The 16,513-nt window shown below is 37.8% G+C and overlaps 1 protein-coding gene across 1 annotated transcript in view; it reads left to right on the plus strand.

Moving 5' to 3' along the window:
• The window catches only part of COBL (cordon-bleu WH2 repeat protein), a gene marked incomplete at its 3' end in the record, with an annotated part of 90,042 nt that overhangs the window by 4,486 nt on the left and 69,043 nt on the right, over nucleotides 1-16,513 (plus strand). Inside the window, exons 2-6 of the mRNA XM_010180339.1 lie at nucleotides 4,327-4,537; nucleotides 5,288-5,516; nucleotides 7,581-7,625; nucleotides 9,837-9,931; nucleotides 13,244-13,327. Of these exons, the coding sequence (XP_010178641.1) occupies nucleotides 4,327-4,537; nucleotides 5,288-5,516; nucleotides 7,581-7,625; nucleotides 9,837-9,931; nucleotides 13,244-13,327 (664 nt within the window). The remainder of the gene's footprint in view (nucleotides 1-4,326; nucleotides 4,538-5,287; nucleotides 5,517-7,580; nucleotides 7,626-9,836; nucleotides 9,932-13,243; nucleotides 13,328-16,513) is intronic.

Consider the following 16,513-nt stretch of genomic DNA (forward strand, 5'->3'; position numbering starts at 1 on the left):
CGGTTTGCTCAGGGCTGTCTCCTGGCAAGTTTGGATACCTCCAGGAAGGAGGTTTCTAAACCTCTCTGTACTCCTGTCCTGGGGCTTGACCATCCTTATGGTGAAAAAAAAAATGTTTCCTTGTACCTAAGTGGTGTTTCCTATGTTAGTACTTGTGTCTTGCCTCTTGTCCTCTTGCTGTTCACCACCCAGAGGAGTCTGGCTCTGTAATCCTACTAGTTGGTACTTACAGACAGCAACAAGGTTTTCCTTCACCCTGCTCATCTTGAGGCTTCACAACTCCAGTCCTCTGCCTCTTCTTGTGTGTCATCTTGATGTTCTTTCTATGGAGTTGCTCTATTTTGGAGAATAAGAGCCAAATATACATGAGCAAAATAAGAAAATAGAAAGTATTTATGAATATCTGTTTATCATGCTTCCCATACTACTTTTTATGAAGTTTGCCATTTTGTGCATACATTTCTGGTTGTGTAGGAAAACCTAATCTTTTCATGAAATGCCTTGCTGTGTTTTGGAACATAAGAAAATTATAATGAATGATAAATCTGGTTTTAAATGCAGATAGTGCATCAGAGACTGCATCAGAGACTTCAGGTCATCCCCTCTACACTACTGCTTTTCTTTTCCAATCGTCCCTTTGGATTCCTAATGTGTTTGCCTTTGACCTAAATAAAGAGTCTTTCCTCCAGTTTGAGATTTTTTTTTTTTAATAGGCATTTGTACCATGAAAGTAGAATGGAATAAGAAAGTCAGTGTAATTTGATAGAGTACAATTTTATCCTACACCTTTATTTCCTAGATGTACAAGGCTGTGTGTTATGACGGATTACTCTGTGCTCCCAAGGAGATTAAGCCAAGCCGCACCCAAAACAATTCAGTTTTTTTCTGCCTCTTAGACTGTAGACGTTTTTGCAGCGTTTTACTGGTGAACAACAGGGCGCAGGTCGTCCAACACGCTCAAACTTGATCAGGACTTCACCTGATAAGTATTGCTGACAGAATAGTTATTTTTTACTGTTAAGAATTGGTGTTAAATGTCAAACAGCTTAGTAATAAAATATCAGAACAGAGCTGAAGTATTTTCCTTTGCTAAGAATAGTTGTCTGGACTATCTTGTCTGAATCTTTAAGTTCATCCTCCAGATTTATTTCTGTGCTCTAGCATTTGCAGATCAGTCATCAGGGTTTGGTCTGTCACAGTGTATTCACTCTCCATACAAACTTCAGCAACATCTTATTGAAATAGGAAAACAATATGTTTCTTAGCTGAGTAGTTGGAAAGGTGTGAGACGTTCAACTTGTTCATTTCAGCTTCAGATTTAGTCCTTTATGATCAGACCTCCCTGAATTTCAGAACAGAATATGCTACCAGGTCTCAAAAGCAGGTTAAAATAGAGTGCAGTGTCTGGAGCAAAATGAAAGCAGAGGAAGGATTGACTCTTGCATCTTCCAAGAGCCATATTCAGCCCAAGGTTTGAAAGAAAAATTGGTCTAGATTAGTAGATGGCACAGTACTGTTCTCTTGCTGTATTTAGTGGCTCTCTTCTGTGTGTAGCACATACATGGAGTTACTTGAAATAAAACTCTAATTTAAAATCAAGCTGAACTGTTGGTTTGTTGGTTGGTTTTTTTTACCTTATCTTTTTGAAGTTTTGTGGAAATTATTGTCCCAAGTTTACATTTTGGGGAAAGCACACTATTCACTTAGAAGCTGTTTCAAAAGTTTCAGAGATATTGCTGAATTTGTACTCCTAGGTGGTACAGATGAAGCCTGGGGATGCTTTTCATGGAATAGTTGTGTATTCTGAGCAGCATAGCTCAGGATGGGATGTTGCAGACTTCCTTAAACATTACATTTGGTGCTCACCTGCCCTGTAATCCACAGTAAGATGAAACCTCAAATGGCTTGATTTTTAAATTGTTTGTACAAATTGGTTCAACTTGCATGATTGTCTCCAGCCTATTTCCTCAGATGGCTGGCATGGATTGTAATCTTGTTTCAATTGTGATACTGTTGTGACTGAACATATTTCATAATTTCAGTGCAAGGTACATGGAATCATAAACTGTTGTTTTGATGAACTGTATTTAAAAAAGAAAAACAACTTTTTGAAGTGTTGTTTTTTTAACAAGTTTTTTCATTGAAATAGTTTACATGAGGTAAGAAAACTCCAAATTTGAATGAGTTATCACAATATTATGCACTACAGAAATGTACTAGTGTTACGCTTAAAATAGAAATGTCTTGCAAGTAGAACACCATGTGTTGCAGTTCTGCCAGGTTATTTGCTTTTCTCTGAAACAATAGTAATAAGACTAAGGGGAAAAAGCACATGCAAATTTAACTTTAAAAGAGGTATATCTGTAAACACAAGCTGAGATCTATATCAGGTGGACTGATGCTTTTTTAAATGCTCACTGCTGTGCAGCACAATGAATATTCATATAAATATTGGTGTAGGTGGGGTTCTTGTATAATTTGGACTCAGTAGGTGTAGGTGTTTCTGTTAGCTTGTGGCATGTTACATATGAATTAAATGTGGTTGTGAAATACAGACATTTGCAACGTGGAGACAGTGTCAGAACAAGTCATCGTGAAATGACCTGATATGATTTTGGTTTAGATACGACACATTTCTCTTCATATGTTCCCTATGTTAGCAGTTTCCACAGTGCTCTGTTTTTCCAGAAGCCTCCTATACATATTAATGACGTCTGTTTTCCTTGTTTGATCTTCAGTCATCGTCTTCTCACTGTGTTCTTCTCTTTTCAATGCCATCATGTGTTTCAGAAGTTCCACGCTTGCCACTTTTTCAGCTCACACTGCATAACTCAGTCAGACTTGAAACAGGTTATTGTAAAGAAGGTCCTTTCTCATCTCTTGTGTGGGAAGAGCTGTCACCTACATATGTTTTAGTCTTTCACCTGTTAATAAGGGATCATTCTCATTTCCATTCTTGTCATATTTCTCTGCCATTAGCTCTCCAGGGTTTTTCACCAACTTCTTCAGCAGTTTTTGGCCAAGAACATACATATAGAAGGAAGATGGACAGCCCTCCACAGATGCTGACAGCTTGCAATTGAAGGGCAGTTTGAGCTACAGATTTAATAGTGGTGGCTAATAACCTGTGAAGGATTTTATTTTCTTTGAATTTGGTTACATTTTCAATCTGTATACAGTTTTTCCAGTTTTTACAATAGAAGAGATGCCAGTTCCTTTGGCAGATACGTTGTCTATGCACTATTTTCACTTCCTCTAGAAGAAAGATATCTCATGTATATGATGGGCTTCAGGTATGGCTGGTAATTCTTTTCAACTTCTCTTGTTTTTTCAACTTCTGTTGTTTTGTTGATGACAGATACTGGTTAATGAAACCAAAACTTTTCAGGAACATAATCAGTTTTAATAAACCTGTTTTTTCTGATCTTAGATGGAATTTTAGGGAGGAAGGTTGAAAAAAAAGCCAACCAACCAAACCTTCAGTATCTTGGTAGAGGAGAATTTCTGGAGTGTGGAGGTTCATAGTTCATATCTGCTGTGTCAGACAGTATCAAGCTCCAGTGGATGTTGAGTTACTGACACAAAACAGGTCACCTGTGTGCAGAGGCATGGTGAAAGAGAGGGATAGCGACTGACTCTTTTAACCTTGTGGTTTAAGAATCACATCCGCAATGAAAGTTCTTGATAATGCAAATGCTTAAAACCAGATGTTTTTATACTGGGTTAATATCCTCACCAAAATAAACATGGAAGGGATCTCTTGTACTTGGAAATCATTCTGGTGCCAAAAGGATTGGGAGGAAGGGGAGAAAACCTCAAACTTGTAAGCTGGAAAAAAAAAATCCTGTCTACCTTTTGTTCCAGATTTAAATGCTCCATTTTGTGTTATGTTATGTGATGCGTCAACTCTAGGTAGAGTTTACTGTACCATGAGTGCATAATTTATTTATATCTTGTCTTCATGTTAAAGAACAGAGTTTGAATTGGAGAATTTAGTGAATGGATTTAGCAGATAAGATGCACTTTGACTGTTCTTGGCTTGTGTTTGGTAATGCTGTTATTGGCGCTGTTGTCTGCCTCATAATGAATAGTTAATTGCCAGCTCATAAACAGAAACTGAAGTGTGAATATATTTAAATCCTAGCATTTTTTTCTTATCTGTTTACCATTTCAAAGCATTAGTGCAGTTCCCTCCCAAAAATGGTTAGCTAGTGACACATCCACAGCTTGTATTGTCTTTTTTCCCTCCCATATTAAAACTGAGGTAAATTTTTTAGCAACTGGGGTTTTTTTTCATGCTAACAGTGAATGTCTTCTTCCCTGCAGTAAAGCTGTGATGGACCTATTGGTTGATTTGTGCAGCCAGTATCGCTTAAATCCATCCCAACATAGTCTTGAACTGCAGTCTTCGGGAGCTCAACAGCCTCTGAGTTACAAGCCAAACACTTTGATAGGAGCACTGGATGTAGAGACAGTACTTCTGAAAGAGAAGGTTCCCGAAGAGAAGACGAAGCGACCTCTGCCAAGAGTCCCCGAGGTTGGTACTTTGTAGGGCTAAAATGGGGCCATGAAAGGTCATTCCAGTCCTATGACTTCAAGCGGTTCTTTCAATCTTTGCTTCCTCAAACCAGATGGGAGAGGCTTGAGATTGACTGTAACCTGCTTTACTGCCTTAACTGATTTGCACGCAGACTGGCAGGGGCCCGTCCCGACTCCAGCATTTAGACAAAATCTTATGTTGCCTGTGGTTGGACAGATGGAAATCTGTTCTTATAAAGACCTTTGATTAAAGACCGGAGTGACTGAAATTTGCAGTAGTGGCTGAAATGAGGGTTGTGGGATTGTGTGGAGGTAGGTTTTAGATGGTATTTTGTTTGCCATCTTAGTTGAAGATATGGAAGAAGGCTGATGGTTAATAAATGTATTTCACAGTACTGTGAAGATTCAGAAGTAGCTATTTTCCAAACAAACATTCTATTTTTGCTGAAATTTTTGTTATCCTGAATCAGTATAGCTAATTACCCTCTCACATCTTTCAAAGTGATACTTGTAAAGGTTCAAAGATTATGACTGCCTCTGATTAATTTTCCTGACTTGCCTCTTCTTGTGAATGTCTCTTTAGTGACAGGAGAGTTCTGAGATTATTTTGTATTAATTTATTTTTTTAAATAATATTTTTGCAGTGGTATACATGTGTGAGATAAGACAACATGGAAGTCCCCAATGCCTTTCTAAGAGAGCTTAACCATCATGGAGGGAGGGCTAAGAGTTCGTGTTTGTTTTGCAGAAATCTGTCAGGCTGGTAGTGAACTACCTGAAGACGCAGAAGGCTGTGGTTCGAGTTAGTCCAGAGGTGCCTCTCCACAGCATCATCCCAGCTATTTGTGAGAAGTGTGAAGTCAGTCAGGAGCACGTTGTTCTTCTGCGAGATGGCATCACTGGGGAGGAGCTGGAGCTTACCAAGTCCTTGGAGGAGCTGGGGATAAAGGAGCTGTACGCCTGGGACAGAAAAAGAGGTAAACGGAGACTGAAAGCAGTCACTGCAGGGTTAGATGATGTGCCAACAATATTACAGGCAACTTAAAAGCATTTCTGTTCCTTTGGGCCCAGCTGAAACAACAGAGTGACATCTTATTCCTGAGAGCAGCACGTGTGTGTTCAGTGAGCTGTGCCCAGGCAGGACAGCAATGTGCCCAGCTGTCCCTGGCTGCTCTCAGGCCCTGTGCCAGGCTGGGCTGGCCCCTGGCAGGGCACAGGTTGGCCTGGGGCAGGGCAAAAGGAGGAGCTTTGCTACCTCCTGGAGCTGCTGTTGGTACAGGTGTGTGTAACACAAGGGCCTCGTCCAGGCAGAGCCTGTCACCTACCTGCATTGTGGGCTGGAGATTCGAAAGAAAGAGGAGACATGCCATAGTCATGGCAGCGGCGAAAGCTGAGCGGCAGAGGCAACAGACCAGGGCTTACGAGAAGCAGACAGTGGATAGGTTCAGAGATGGTTCCTCTGAAGAGCAAAGTTATTGATGGTTTAGTGAAGAGGAGCTAAGAGGTATTTGTGTTTAAAATTTCGTTCTCTTGTCTATCCATCCTCACTTTCCGTTCTTATAGATTATACTGTAGCGGCAGCTTCTTGAGGTTTAGTTCTATCAGCCTGATTGTGTGTTCAAATAGCAGAATTATGCAATGTGCTTTAAAATATTCTTGCTTTAAAAATACACATTGACAAGCGCTACTTCCTTTGAGGTCAGAAAGTGATATTCATTAAAATTGTCTCCAGCAGTTTGTCACAATTGGTATTACTTCCAGCATAGTAAATGTCCTTATTTATTTAGATAACGTCAGTCTTGTAGGTGCTAAGCAGCAGGCTTATTTTTTATTTATACAGTTATTTATTTATGTTGACATTCTGTCTCTTCTTTCAAACTCCTTTGGTAAGTGACAGTTCTACCTCTGTGTGAGTCAAATTTCAGTGAGTTTAGACTTTTAAGTAAACTAAATATCTCCTTTTCCTTTGAATTGTTAGGATGCTCAAAAAGTGGTTGACAACATGTCATAACTCAATTGCATTTGTTTGGGTTTTTAAGGTATGTTTACTGTAATTAAGGTAAACATTTTAAAGTAACATATTGAACATGCTGACTGTTCAACAGAATTCATTCAGCATACTTCAGAGATAACTTATAAACTAATTAGCCTAAGCCTTCCTTAAACTCTTTTCCCTTAAAATGAAAGTGATGGTGTATATATATTGGTGCAGTATAGGTCCTCAAATCCAATTCTAGCCTGTACAGTCAAAACCAAGACTTTATTTCAGGGCTGGTATTACAGCAGCAAATGTTGTAACACTTAATAGTGTGCTGCTCTCTGCATTAGAATTTTTTTCTATTTTACTCTTTTTTAACCTTTCAGTAAACCTTTCATTATGAAAAAATCCCCCTGATCCTGAGTGTATTTCAGCCTTTACCGTCTCCCTCTTACTCTGCACCATGGTGTCTGATGAGAAAACCAGTAAATACACATAGAGTTTACAAAAAGTTTCCTTTCTTTCAGCAAATTCCTTTCTCCCTTGCTCTCATCTGTAATCTCCAAGAGGAATAACCCTATAGGTTTCAGTAGCAGTTGGTCTATGAATTGTGCATTGAGTAGACATCCAGTCTGTTTAGTTATTAGAACAGACAGATTTTCAAAACACATTCCCACTAACAAGTAAGGCATCAGAGGTGTCGAAAGCATAGGCTGTGCTGGTAAGAGCAGATTCTAGAAAAAACTTCCTCCTTATCCTTCTTTCCCTCCCTGAAACAGAATTACCAAATGCTGAAGGATGATGAAAAGACAAGCTCTGCTGCCACCTGCTTACCTAATTTGAGTTAGCAGTTAGACCAGCTTCATGACTGAACTTGGAATGAATATAAATGCAGCTGGGCTGCCTCTGTTAGCAACTCTGCATGTCTGTTGTTGGTCAACTTTTTTCCTGTAATGCCTAGGAAAAGAAATACTAGGAGTAATTAATGAATATTGTGGCTTATGGGGCAATATTAGAACTTTAATATGTCTTCTCTTGTCCTTTCATTGCCTGCCTTTTCCAGTTCCTCCGTCAAAAACTCAGTCTGAACCATCTCTGAACTACAGAGGTACTGTACAGTGCTGCTAAGGGAAAACCAACTTTCCCTTCACTCTTATGTTTAATGTGGGTTTAGCAAATGTTGCGTAAAAAACATTGTAGAGAAACTAGCTGTTTTCGATCTGTGTTGTCTTTTGCAAAATGTTGTTTATGTGTCTGTGCTTCTGGTCGGAACAAACACACTTCTGTGCATCCTGCTTCTTCAGTAGTTGACATTAAAATGCCAGCAATTAACAAATCCTGTCATTTAACTGTTGTGTGGTGTGGTATGCTTCTGTACAGATTCCAAGCTTTTTCAGGTTACTTGAAGCATGATTAGTTGAAATTCAGGAATACTAACGTTTCAGAGGTTTCTTGGGTTCAAAATTTATTTAGTAACAAAGACAGAATATTTTGAGACCTGTGAGATCTTCCACTACTTTCAGTTTACATGTAACAAAGCATTTTAATATCAAAACTATGTATACACGTTGGATAACTGAATAGATGCTGACTTCTAATTGCTAGAGTAGGTGGAGTTTGATGAGATTACATGGGTGCTTCTGTTCTAGTAAAGCAGAAAATGTGTATACTTACTATATCCTTTTCCGCGACTGAGTCTGTTGTAATACATTGCTTAAATTATTTATCCTCCAGAAACATACGGTTGATTTATAACTCGCTTTACTTTTCACTAGTAAACACAACATAACCAACATAAAACTGTAGGTAACATCATTAAATTTTCAGGAAGGAAGGAAGGATGTCTACCTCCAGTAGGTGACAACCATTGAGCTAAACATAGTTTGTGGCCTATTGCCTCTTGGCTTCACTAATGCCAGTACTTCTCCCCCTAATCCTCTGTCATTATTTGCTGTGACATGCCCTCATACGGAGCATAATACTAGAGAGAATGTCTGCTGTATTTATTTAAGAAAAATTGATACAGATTTATAAAGATTCTTTGTTGTTTTGAGATGACATGCTGTGTTTAAAATCCCAATTTTTTGGGATTATACAACGCTTAATGTTGGTGTTCAGCAGTTACTGACATAGCTCATAGTTGAAGACTGTGTGAGTAAGGGATTCGTAACCCACACCAGCCATGAGCAGAAAAACAGCGGTTTCTGGTCAATGAGCATAGGCAGTACTTAGTATTTGAGAAGGGTATTAATTTATTACTGTTTTTTTTTTTTTGTAGTGAAGTTGCAAGATTTCTTAAGGATAGTTTCTCCCTGTTTTCCTCTGGCTTCATCATCTTTACTCTTCTACTGTTCTTAGAACTACTATATGTATTTAACACCTTCTAACACCTGACATTGTTGATAAGCAAAGTGACCTGTGTGAAAATCATGTGCTTTGTGTGAAATACAAATCAGTTTACAGTTGGTCTGGGATGATGGGTTTTTTGTCAAGTAAACCTTTTTGTGCCAACAAACCAGTCATTTTTCATTCGTTTCTTAATTGTTATTAAACAAAGCAAATGTGTACAAGAGAAAGCTGTTTGTAAAGCAGTAATGCATGACCTTATCATGTTGCTCATCCAGCTTGGCTGGTGTGGGGGAAATTGAAGGAAGACGAAACTGTCTGAGGATCCATACATTTCCTGAGGTGGTTCAAGGTGGACGTGCATGTTTGAGCTCTTCCAGCCTGAAATGCATACAACCTTGCCTCTCTTCCCACCTGAAGTAAAAGCACGGAGATGAGAAAAGATGACCACGTCCAGCTGGTTTAAATTCTGTGGAGAGCCCTTTTTCCAGGGGAAAGGTTTCTTTCCTCTTCATAGAGCTTTATCTGAGTCCTCATTGAGAGTTTTTCGATTAACTTCACTGTGTTAAGTTAGGCCTGTGGATTGTTAAAGATATTCACCATCATCTTTCTGAAAAGTCTTTTTTTTATAGGTATTAGAGTACTCCACAAGTACTCTAGCTAATAAGCATTTCTAAGCAACTTGCTCATGTTTTGCCTTTTTAAAGGATTATTATATTGTGATTGAAAACTTAATGAAGTTTATTAAATTATTAAATTACTCTATTTGTCTCCATTAGATTTTGGAACAAACTCAGAACAAGTAACAGTCTGATGAAAAAGAAATTGTGGGATCTGGCACTTACTTAGATCATTCAGTTTATAACACCTCTAGCTCAAAAAAATACAGCATTAATCCAGGATGTTTTAAAATACTGATCTTCTAAATCTTCATTTCAGAAGTGTAAAAAATATCTCATTATAATTGTTTCAGAACCAAGTCGAAAGGCTTCAGTGAGCAATGATGCAATAGAAAAAGAAAAGACAAGACTTCTGGGATTGTTTAAAGCTGATAGAAGAAGCAGCAAGGTAAGTGTTCAGCAGTGTACTACCTCACTAAAGAGATGTATTTTCTTTCCAGCTGTATTTTTTCTGCAGGTGGTGGTGTTCATTTAGGGTTTTTTGATTTTTTTTTTCTTCCTTTTTAATTTTTTTTTTAAATTATTATTCCAAGGAGTAATCTGTAAGCAGATGTATAAACTATGTGTAATCAGTGAAGCCTTATGGAGATACTGGCTGTTTGTTGAGAGAGTCAGACACCTTGACAATTTAATTTTAATTTTTTTTAAATGCTGTGGGTTCAGTAGGTTAACAAAGGGCAGTAGCTTCATGCAACTTATGTCCACTTATTAGTAGTGCTCAGATTACAAAATGCATTTATGAAAACTGATGCAACATAGAATACATTAAGATATCAAGTAGAAGTGGCTTATTAACTCTTCTGTAAAACCAGTGAATTATGTGTAGAAGAAACAACTTGCAGTACTGAAAAGAGTAATTGAAGGATCAGTATCTGCTGTGGTGCATGTTAGGCATTTTAAACTTGGTTTTTAATCTTGAGCTGGAAAAATTAAAAAAGAAATTTTGTATAAAGTAATTTTCTTTGGTTGAAATACCTTTGCGAAAAACTTCCCATTCGTCAGAAAAAGAAATTTCAGAAAAACTTTATAACTTAAGAACATATATAATTACTGGGCTTTTAACTTCATATTTTTTTAACTTCATACATCTTGCATCCTTCACCACAAATACCAGTGTCAACTGATTTTGATTATAGAGTATTTAATACTCTGGGGTGTTAGAATAAAAACAGAAGTTTCTTTTGTGTGGTTTAAAAAGCCCTCCGAGGCTATTGCAGTGAAATCGTAAAATGTGTGTCTGATTAACAGGTACTACGAAACATATGCTTGTTAATGGACTGGTTTTTCACTTACCCTTCCAGTTTTCTCAGTCTTGTCTTTAAAACTGTAAAAGCTTTCAAAAATATTCATTAGTTCTCTGCCCTTTTGATTATGATCAAATTTGGAGTGCTTTTGCTGGACAATAGCTTCCTTTATGGACACTGGGAATTACTGTGTTGAAAAACCTCATCTGTCATGGATGCTGAACTATTCTTAACATCCTATAAAGGACACACGGAAACTGTATTTTATGAGATAGGAAGTCAGTCACTTTCAGAATGTTTATCATCTGTAAGAAAATATTTCCCATTTAGAAGGGAACGAAAGCATAACTGGAGCAATGATGCTGTCTCTGCCTGGAGTAAACAAGGGAGCTCAACTTGAGCCTCTATAGAGCACACTGTGGGGCAGTAGTTCCTCTGGAAGAATCAAATATATTTCAGCACGCAGTTTCTGCATTACAGTTTGTCCTCTGATTCCATATTCCTGAAATTCAGTGTGAAATGTGGAGTTCTAAGTCCTGAAACAGCTCAGATTTAACTTGTGAAATATTTGCGCTTGCAACCTTAGAAGTATTTGCTATGAAGCATCCCAATTTTGTAGTTGCTGCAGTTGATTTCTCACAGCTGAGTTGGAATGAGTGGCCCAAAATTGCAAACTCCTCTCTTTTTGTTCTATTGTCTTCCTCATACTTGTTCATCATAGACATAGGAGGTGATACTCAGGTTTTTTAAAATACAGATTTTAATAGGTGCTAAGGATATTGAGGATCAGGATAACAAGTTAAAAGTACTATTTGACCTGGAAAAAAGTAGGAATGGTACAAACAAGTATGAGAAAGAGCTTCTAAATCTGAGGTAAAGGTACAAGTCTTTCTTGCTGCTAGTTCTGACAAGTTAATTGGCTTTTCTAGGTAATTTCTTTATTGGACCCTTACTTTCAGGTGACAAGTACTTTAGGTAAAGAAACTAAAACAAACATTTTGTTTAGTCCAGCAAGGTAGTCCTTTTTGCCTTTTCAATAGAAACCTTTAGGACTTTGAACCCAAATAGATAGAAGAGTTACTGAGAACTGGAGAGCAGCGCAGCACACAGGAGCAAGCAGGTGTTAACTGGCCATAGTACATCTGGCTTGGTGTTGTGGGAGATTGCTAGCCAAAACAGCAGTGAAACTCCTGAACAGACATAGTTAACAGAATGAGGGAATTAAGTTCTTTTAAGAAAAGTTTTGGTAGGTTTATGAAGGGATTATATGATGGGGTGCCTTGTGATTTCAAGGCACTGGAATCACAGGCCCAGAGTTCTTAAACTCTGCTCTTTATAGTTACTCTTACATTTTTACTCCTCCACAAGACTTGGTTCTGCTTATTTCTTTTAATTTTTTATTTGTTTGCATTTTGGTTTCCAGTGTTTCTGTGTGTGCGTGCGTGTATGTATGTGATCATGCAGAGTCTGTATTTTAGAACTAGTTAATAGCAAGAATTGTCCAAAGTCTTGCACAGCAGTAGCGCTGCAGAGTTGCAGGCATTTACAAGGGGAAGGCAGTTTCTTTTGCAAGGGAAGAAGAGTATGAGCCTGTGTTGCAAGCTGTCCTGGATCAGGTGTCGCTGCACGCTACAGGCCTGTGCTCAGATTTCTGTGCCTACACACGTGCTTTCTTTCTCAGCTGGCTCACTGAAAGCAATAATCATGTTATGACAATACGCTAGACTAACTTTTTGAAAAAAATCTTTCTGCTGTATTAAAACCGCTATGACACAGAATGCAAGCAGAGCCCTATTTTCATGGTTAATACAAATTCATTGGAAGTATTTCTTTGGTTAACTTTGTACTGGCAGGCTTAATGCCAGATCAGGTATCATCTTGTTCTCTCCATTCTAATTTTATTCTGGATCAGTTACCCTCTGTTCTCCTGCAGCTGGCATAAAAAACATAAAGGTGGCATGAACTCCATGTCTTTTTGATGTCAAATGTAGTCATGTGCCTGAGACTAAATCCAGATCAAATTAGCACTGGTAAGCAATCCAGTAGAGCAGAGGTCCTGTGCAAACAGCCATGGCGTCTAGGCTGAAGCAGGGTATATGCTAGCACACAGAAACTGTCGCATCACTGACAAGTGACAGGGAAGAAGTTTTCTCCTTGTTTCCCTGTGTCTGTGGGTATAGCAGAGACTTCCAATCTGGTCCCTGGTGCTGCCTGTTTTTCTCCTTGCCCAGGAATTGTTCTGTTTCTTTATATTCTTATTCTTAAATCTTCCTGCTAATGGATTTCTTAGGGTCTTGCCTACATGAGAGAAGTTTTGCAGACTACTTCAGTGTTTCTCAGGACTACTGAGACAGTTTGTCTTGGTTCTGTGATGAGGTTTGATGCTTTGCTCTGGCACGTTTTTGCTGTTTTGTTTCCTTTGCTGCTGCTGTGTAGGATACTTGTTTGTGTTGCAGACAGAAGAGCACTTGGGGATGAACAGAGATTGTGGTGAGGAGGATGCTTTTAGTTCTGCATCTACAAGTGAAGGAAGCTTGGATGTAAGTACTAACATGGCTTGTAGACGCTATTGCAATCCTACTAGATCCTGCAGTTTAACCAGAATCTCCTGCTATTCCTTATGCCAAGTAGAAGTAGAAGTAGCTTACTTCTTAGCAGGCTTAGTTACATGAGTGCGCAGTTTGCATGTCTTGTTAAAATGCAATGCACTCTCTTCAAATAAATCTTGCTAGCTTCACTATTAATAGCGTTTCTTTCAAAGATAAATTCTAAGCAGTTGTGAGCAAAAAGTGTTTTAATCAAGGACATAGGTGGTGTGACTGTAAGATGGTGACAGCACTGCATGAGGCAAGAGTGTATTTGCCTTATCAGTGACATTTAGAAGGTGCTTTTTTCTTATAGAACCGCACCTCTCATTTTTATCCCTTAATGTGTCTTCTGCAAAGTGGCAGTATTCCATTTGTTTAAGTAGCTTGGGGGTGAGAGAGTACTTTTGTTTAAAACGCTGGAAATAACAGAAAGGATTTTTGTTAAGTACTTGAGTGGAGTTTAGGGTACTAAAATCCTGTGAATCACATTTATAAGGTTTTTAAGTGCCTGACAAACTACTAAATTATGAGAATTTAGGTATCTAATTAGGGAGTGTGAATCCTAAAAATTTTTGTACGACTGTTCTGTTGAATTAATAATCATAATAAATTGTGTGTCTTTTTGTTGCTTTTTTAATTACTTGGCTTTCTGTTACATTTTCAAAACCTGGAGAAGACTGATGATGACATGATAGAAGCCTGAAATGTGAATTTCAGCTCTGAACCTCCCTTTAACAAATAGGTATTTGGAAAAGGAGTGCTGATCCACAAAATGTACAGCTCACTAGCCACAGAGAAGAGTGGCAGAAAATTGTGAAAAGTGAGTGAGAGAACAAATCCCAGATAGAAACGATAATATAAGAGAAGTCAAAAGGGAGAAACAGATGGAGAGGTGATTGGCTGTGAGGTTAAAAAACACCTAACTTTGCAAATCTGTGAAGACTTCTTAATGAAACAGTACTGAAATATGAAAGTTGCTTATGACACTAAAAATTTGGGTAATACTATAAAGATGAATATTTTAGTGAGAGAGCTGTATTAATATAAAGTCCCAGTAGAGGGTGATGTGAGTAATTGAAATGTACAAGGTAAAAGCATAGAATAAACATGACAAGTTCTGCCAAAATAAAATCATCTTATGGTTTCCTTCATTGCCATTATATATTAATCTCAATATTTTGATACCCAAGTGATAAAAGAGGAGGAAGAGGAGGAGGAGGAGGGGTTCCAAGTGAGGATATGAAGGTAGTTGATATACTCTGAACTGTCTTTTACACTAGTGTGTGGTACTTTCCTCAGCAGAGAGACATCTCTTAATTAATTTTTGTAGGGAATCGTATAGGGCAAATCAGAAATGAAGATTTTATTTTTTTCCTTTGACACTGATGGAAAAATTTTTCAAAACTGTCTTGGACATGAAACTTTGCTGTCTAAAGGCACAAGTGACAGGGAGCAAAGGGATCTTTAAGAGGTGAAAAATGTTTTCTTTTTACTCAGTTACATGAACATGTCAGGGATTTTTTTTTTCCACTTTCATCTTAAGAGCAATTAATCTTCAAGAACAACGCAGCCATTTTTCAGTGTTTATGTCTTTCACTTCTGGCTTGGCACCTGTATTTGTATGAGCACAAATCCTGGTAAGACTTAAGTACATCCTGAAATTAATGTATATTGACATAGTTCCATTTTATTTGGTACTCTTCAGTTGAAGCTTCCAGAAGATATACAAAACAAATCTTAACAGAACCACTCAGCAGCACAAAAAGTCCATCCTTTGAATAGGCTAGATGGGCTTCAAGAAAAAGGTCAACAATTGTGACATCTTAAGAGAGAAATTCTGAAATACTGTAAACTTAGCATAGATGTTTGGCATAGATAACTTGTATTAACTTAAGATAAAATTCAAGTGGAAACCTCAATGAAAGCACTTTGTAATTTTTAAAATTCAGCTTATCCATTCCTTCTGGGCTAAATTTCAAGGTCCTTGATCATTCTAAGTAGTTATTTATTCCACTTGCTCAAAAGATATTCTCACTTATTTACTTGAGCGGAACTGAGCATCTTTATTCAAAATAAGTGGTATCTTACATAGCAATATATGTGAAATAAACCTTTAGAGCTCATTATATAGAGGTTTCATTGAACTAAGGTTGGACTTTTGGCAAAGTCATCCAGTAGAGGCTGCTGCTTTTGCAGTTTCATAACATCTCCTTTCTTTTACTGCTCTGGGTCATCCTGAAAATATTTTGCATTGCTATGCAGGAATCAAAGCCAAAGTTTCATATTTACTTCTGAAAGGAAAATACTTTGCCATTGCTTTCAGCATAGTACCAGGAGATACACTGGCTAGAAAAGGAAAATTTTTCTTGCCTATAAGGAAACACGCAACTCATGAAGTACTACTGAGGTAAGGCCATGGACTTGGGTATGGTTAAATCCTTTTCTCACTATTATGTGGTGCTGATGGGCATTGAATTTTAGAAAAAGTAATTATTCTATTCCTGGTATTGTTTAGTTTGGTTTGTGTCTTTTTAAACTGAGCAATATGAAGGAATGGAATAAAGGTGTAAGAAGTAAGAGATCCTTAGTATTTATTCAAGCACAAGTTGTATTTGTTTTTTAACCACCAAACTGATTGCAATGCCGTGTTTATCCAATTATTAGTGGAATTATTAATGCTTCTAAAAATACTTTGGATTGTTGATGTGGAAGCAGATTTTCAAAGTCAAGATGGGACTTGAGGCGAAAGGACATTTTTTCACTCTATCAGCAAAAATAAAGGCAAAAAAAGAAGTGTTTGTTAACACCTTACAGCACCTTAGAGAGAATGTAAAAATGCAAGAAAAGAATTCTCTGTGACAATCCTCAGAGTGCAACAGTTCGTTATACTACATGTCAGAAACAGCTCTGAGATCTAATAGTGTATTTTAAATGAAGCAGAAATCCTTTCCCTTAATCTGTTCCAGTTTTGTGCTAAGCAGATGAGCTTTGTATCCGGGTTAACTTTTCCCAAATCAAATGCTACTGAAATGCCCTGGTGTACAATATACAAATAAAGCAGTTGGAAGTTGCAGCACAGTTAACCACATCCCACTTTTTGTGTTGCCAGTCAGAGCTAGAATTCAGAACAGCTAGGGA

This window comes from Mesitornis unicolor, unplaced genomic scaffold (genome assembly GCF_000695765.1).
Source record: "Mesitornis unicolor isolate BGI_N332 unplaced genomic scaffold, ASM69576v1 scaffold1863, whole genome shotgun sequence".
In the NCBI taxonomy this organism is placed as follows: domain Eukaryota; kingdom Metazoa; phylum Chordata; class Aves; order Mesitornithiformes; family Mesitornithidae; genus Mesitornis; species Mesitornis unicolor.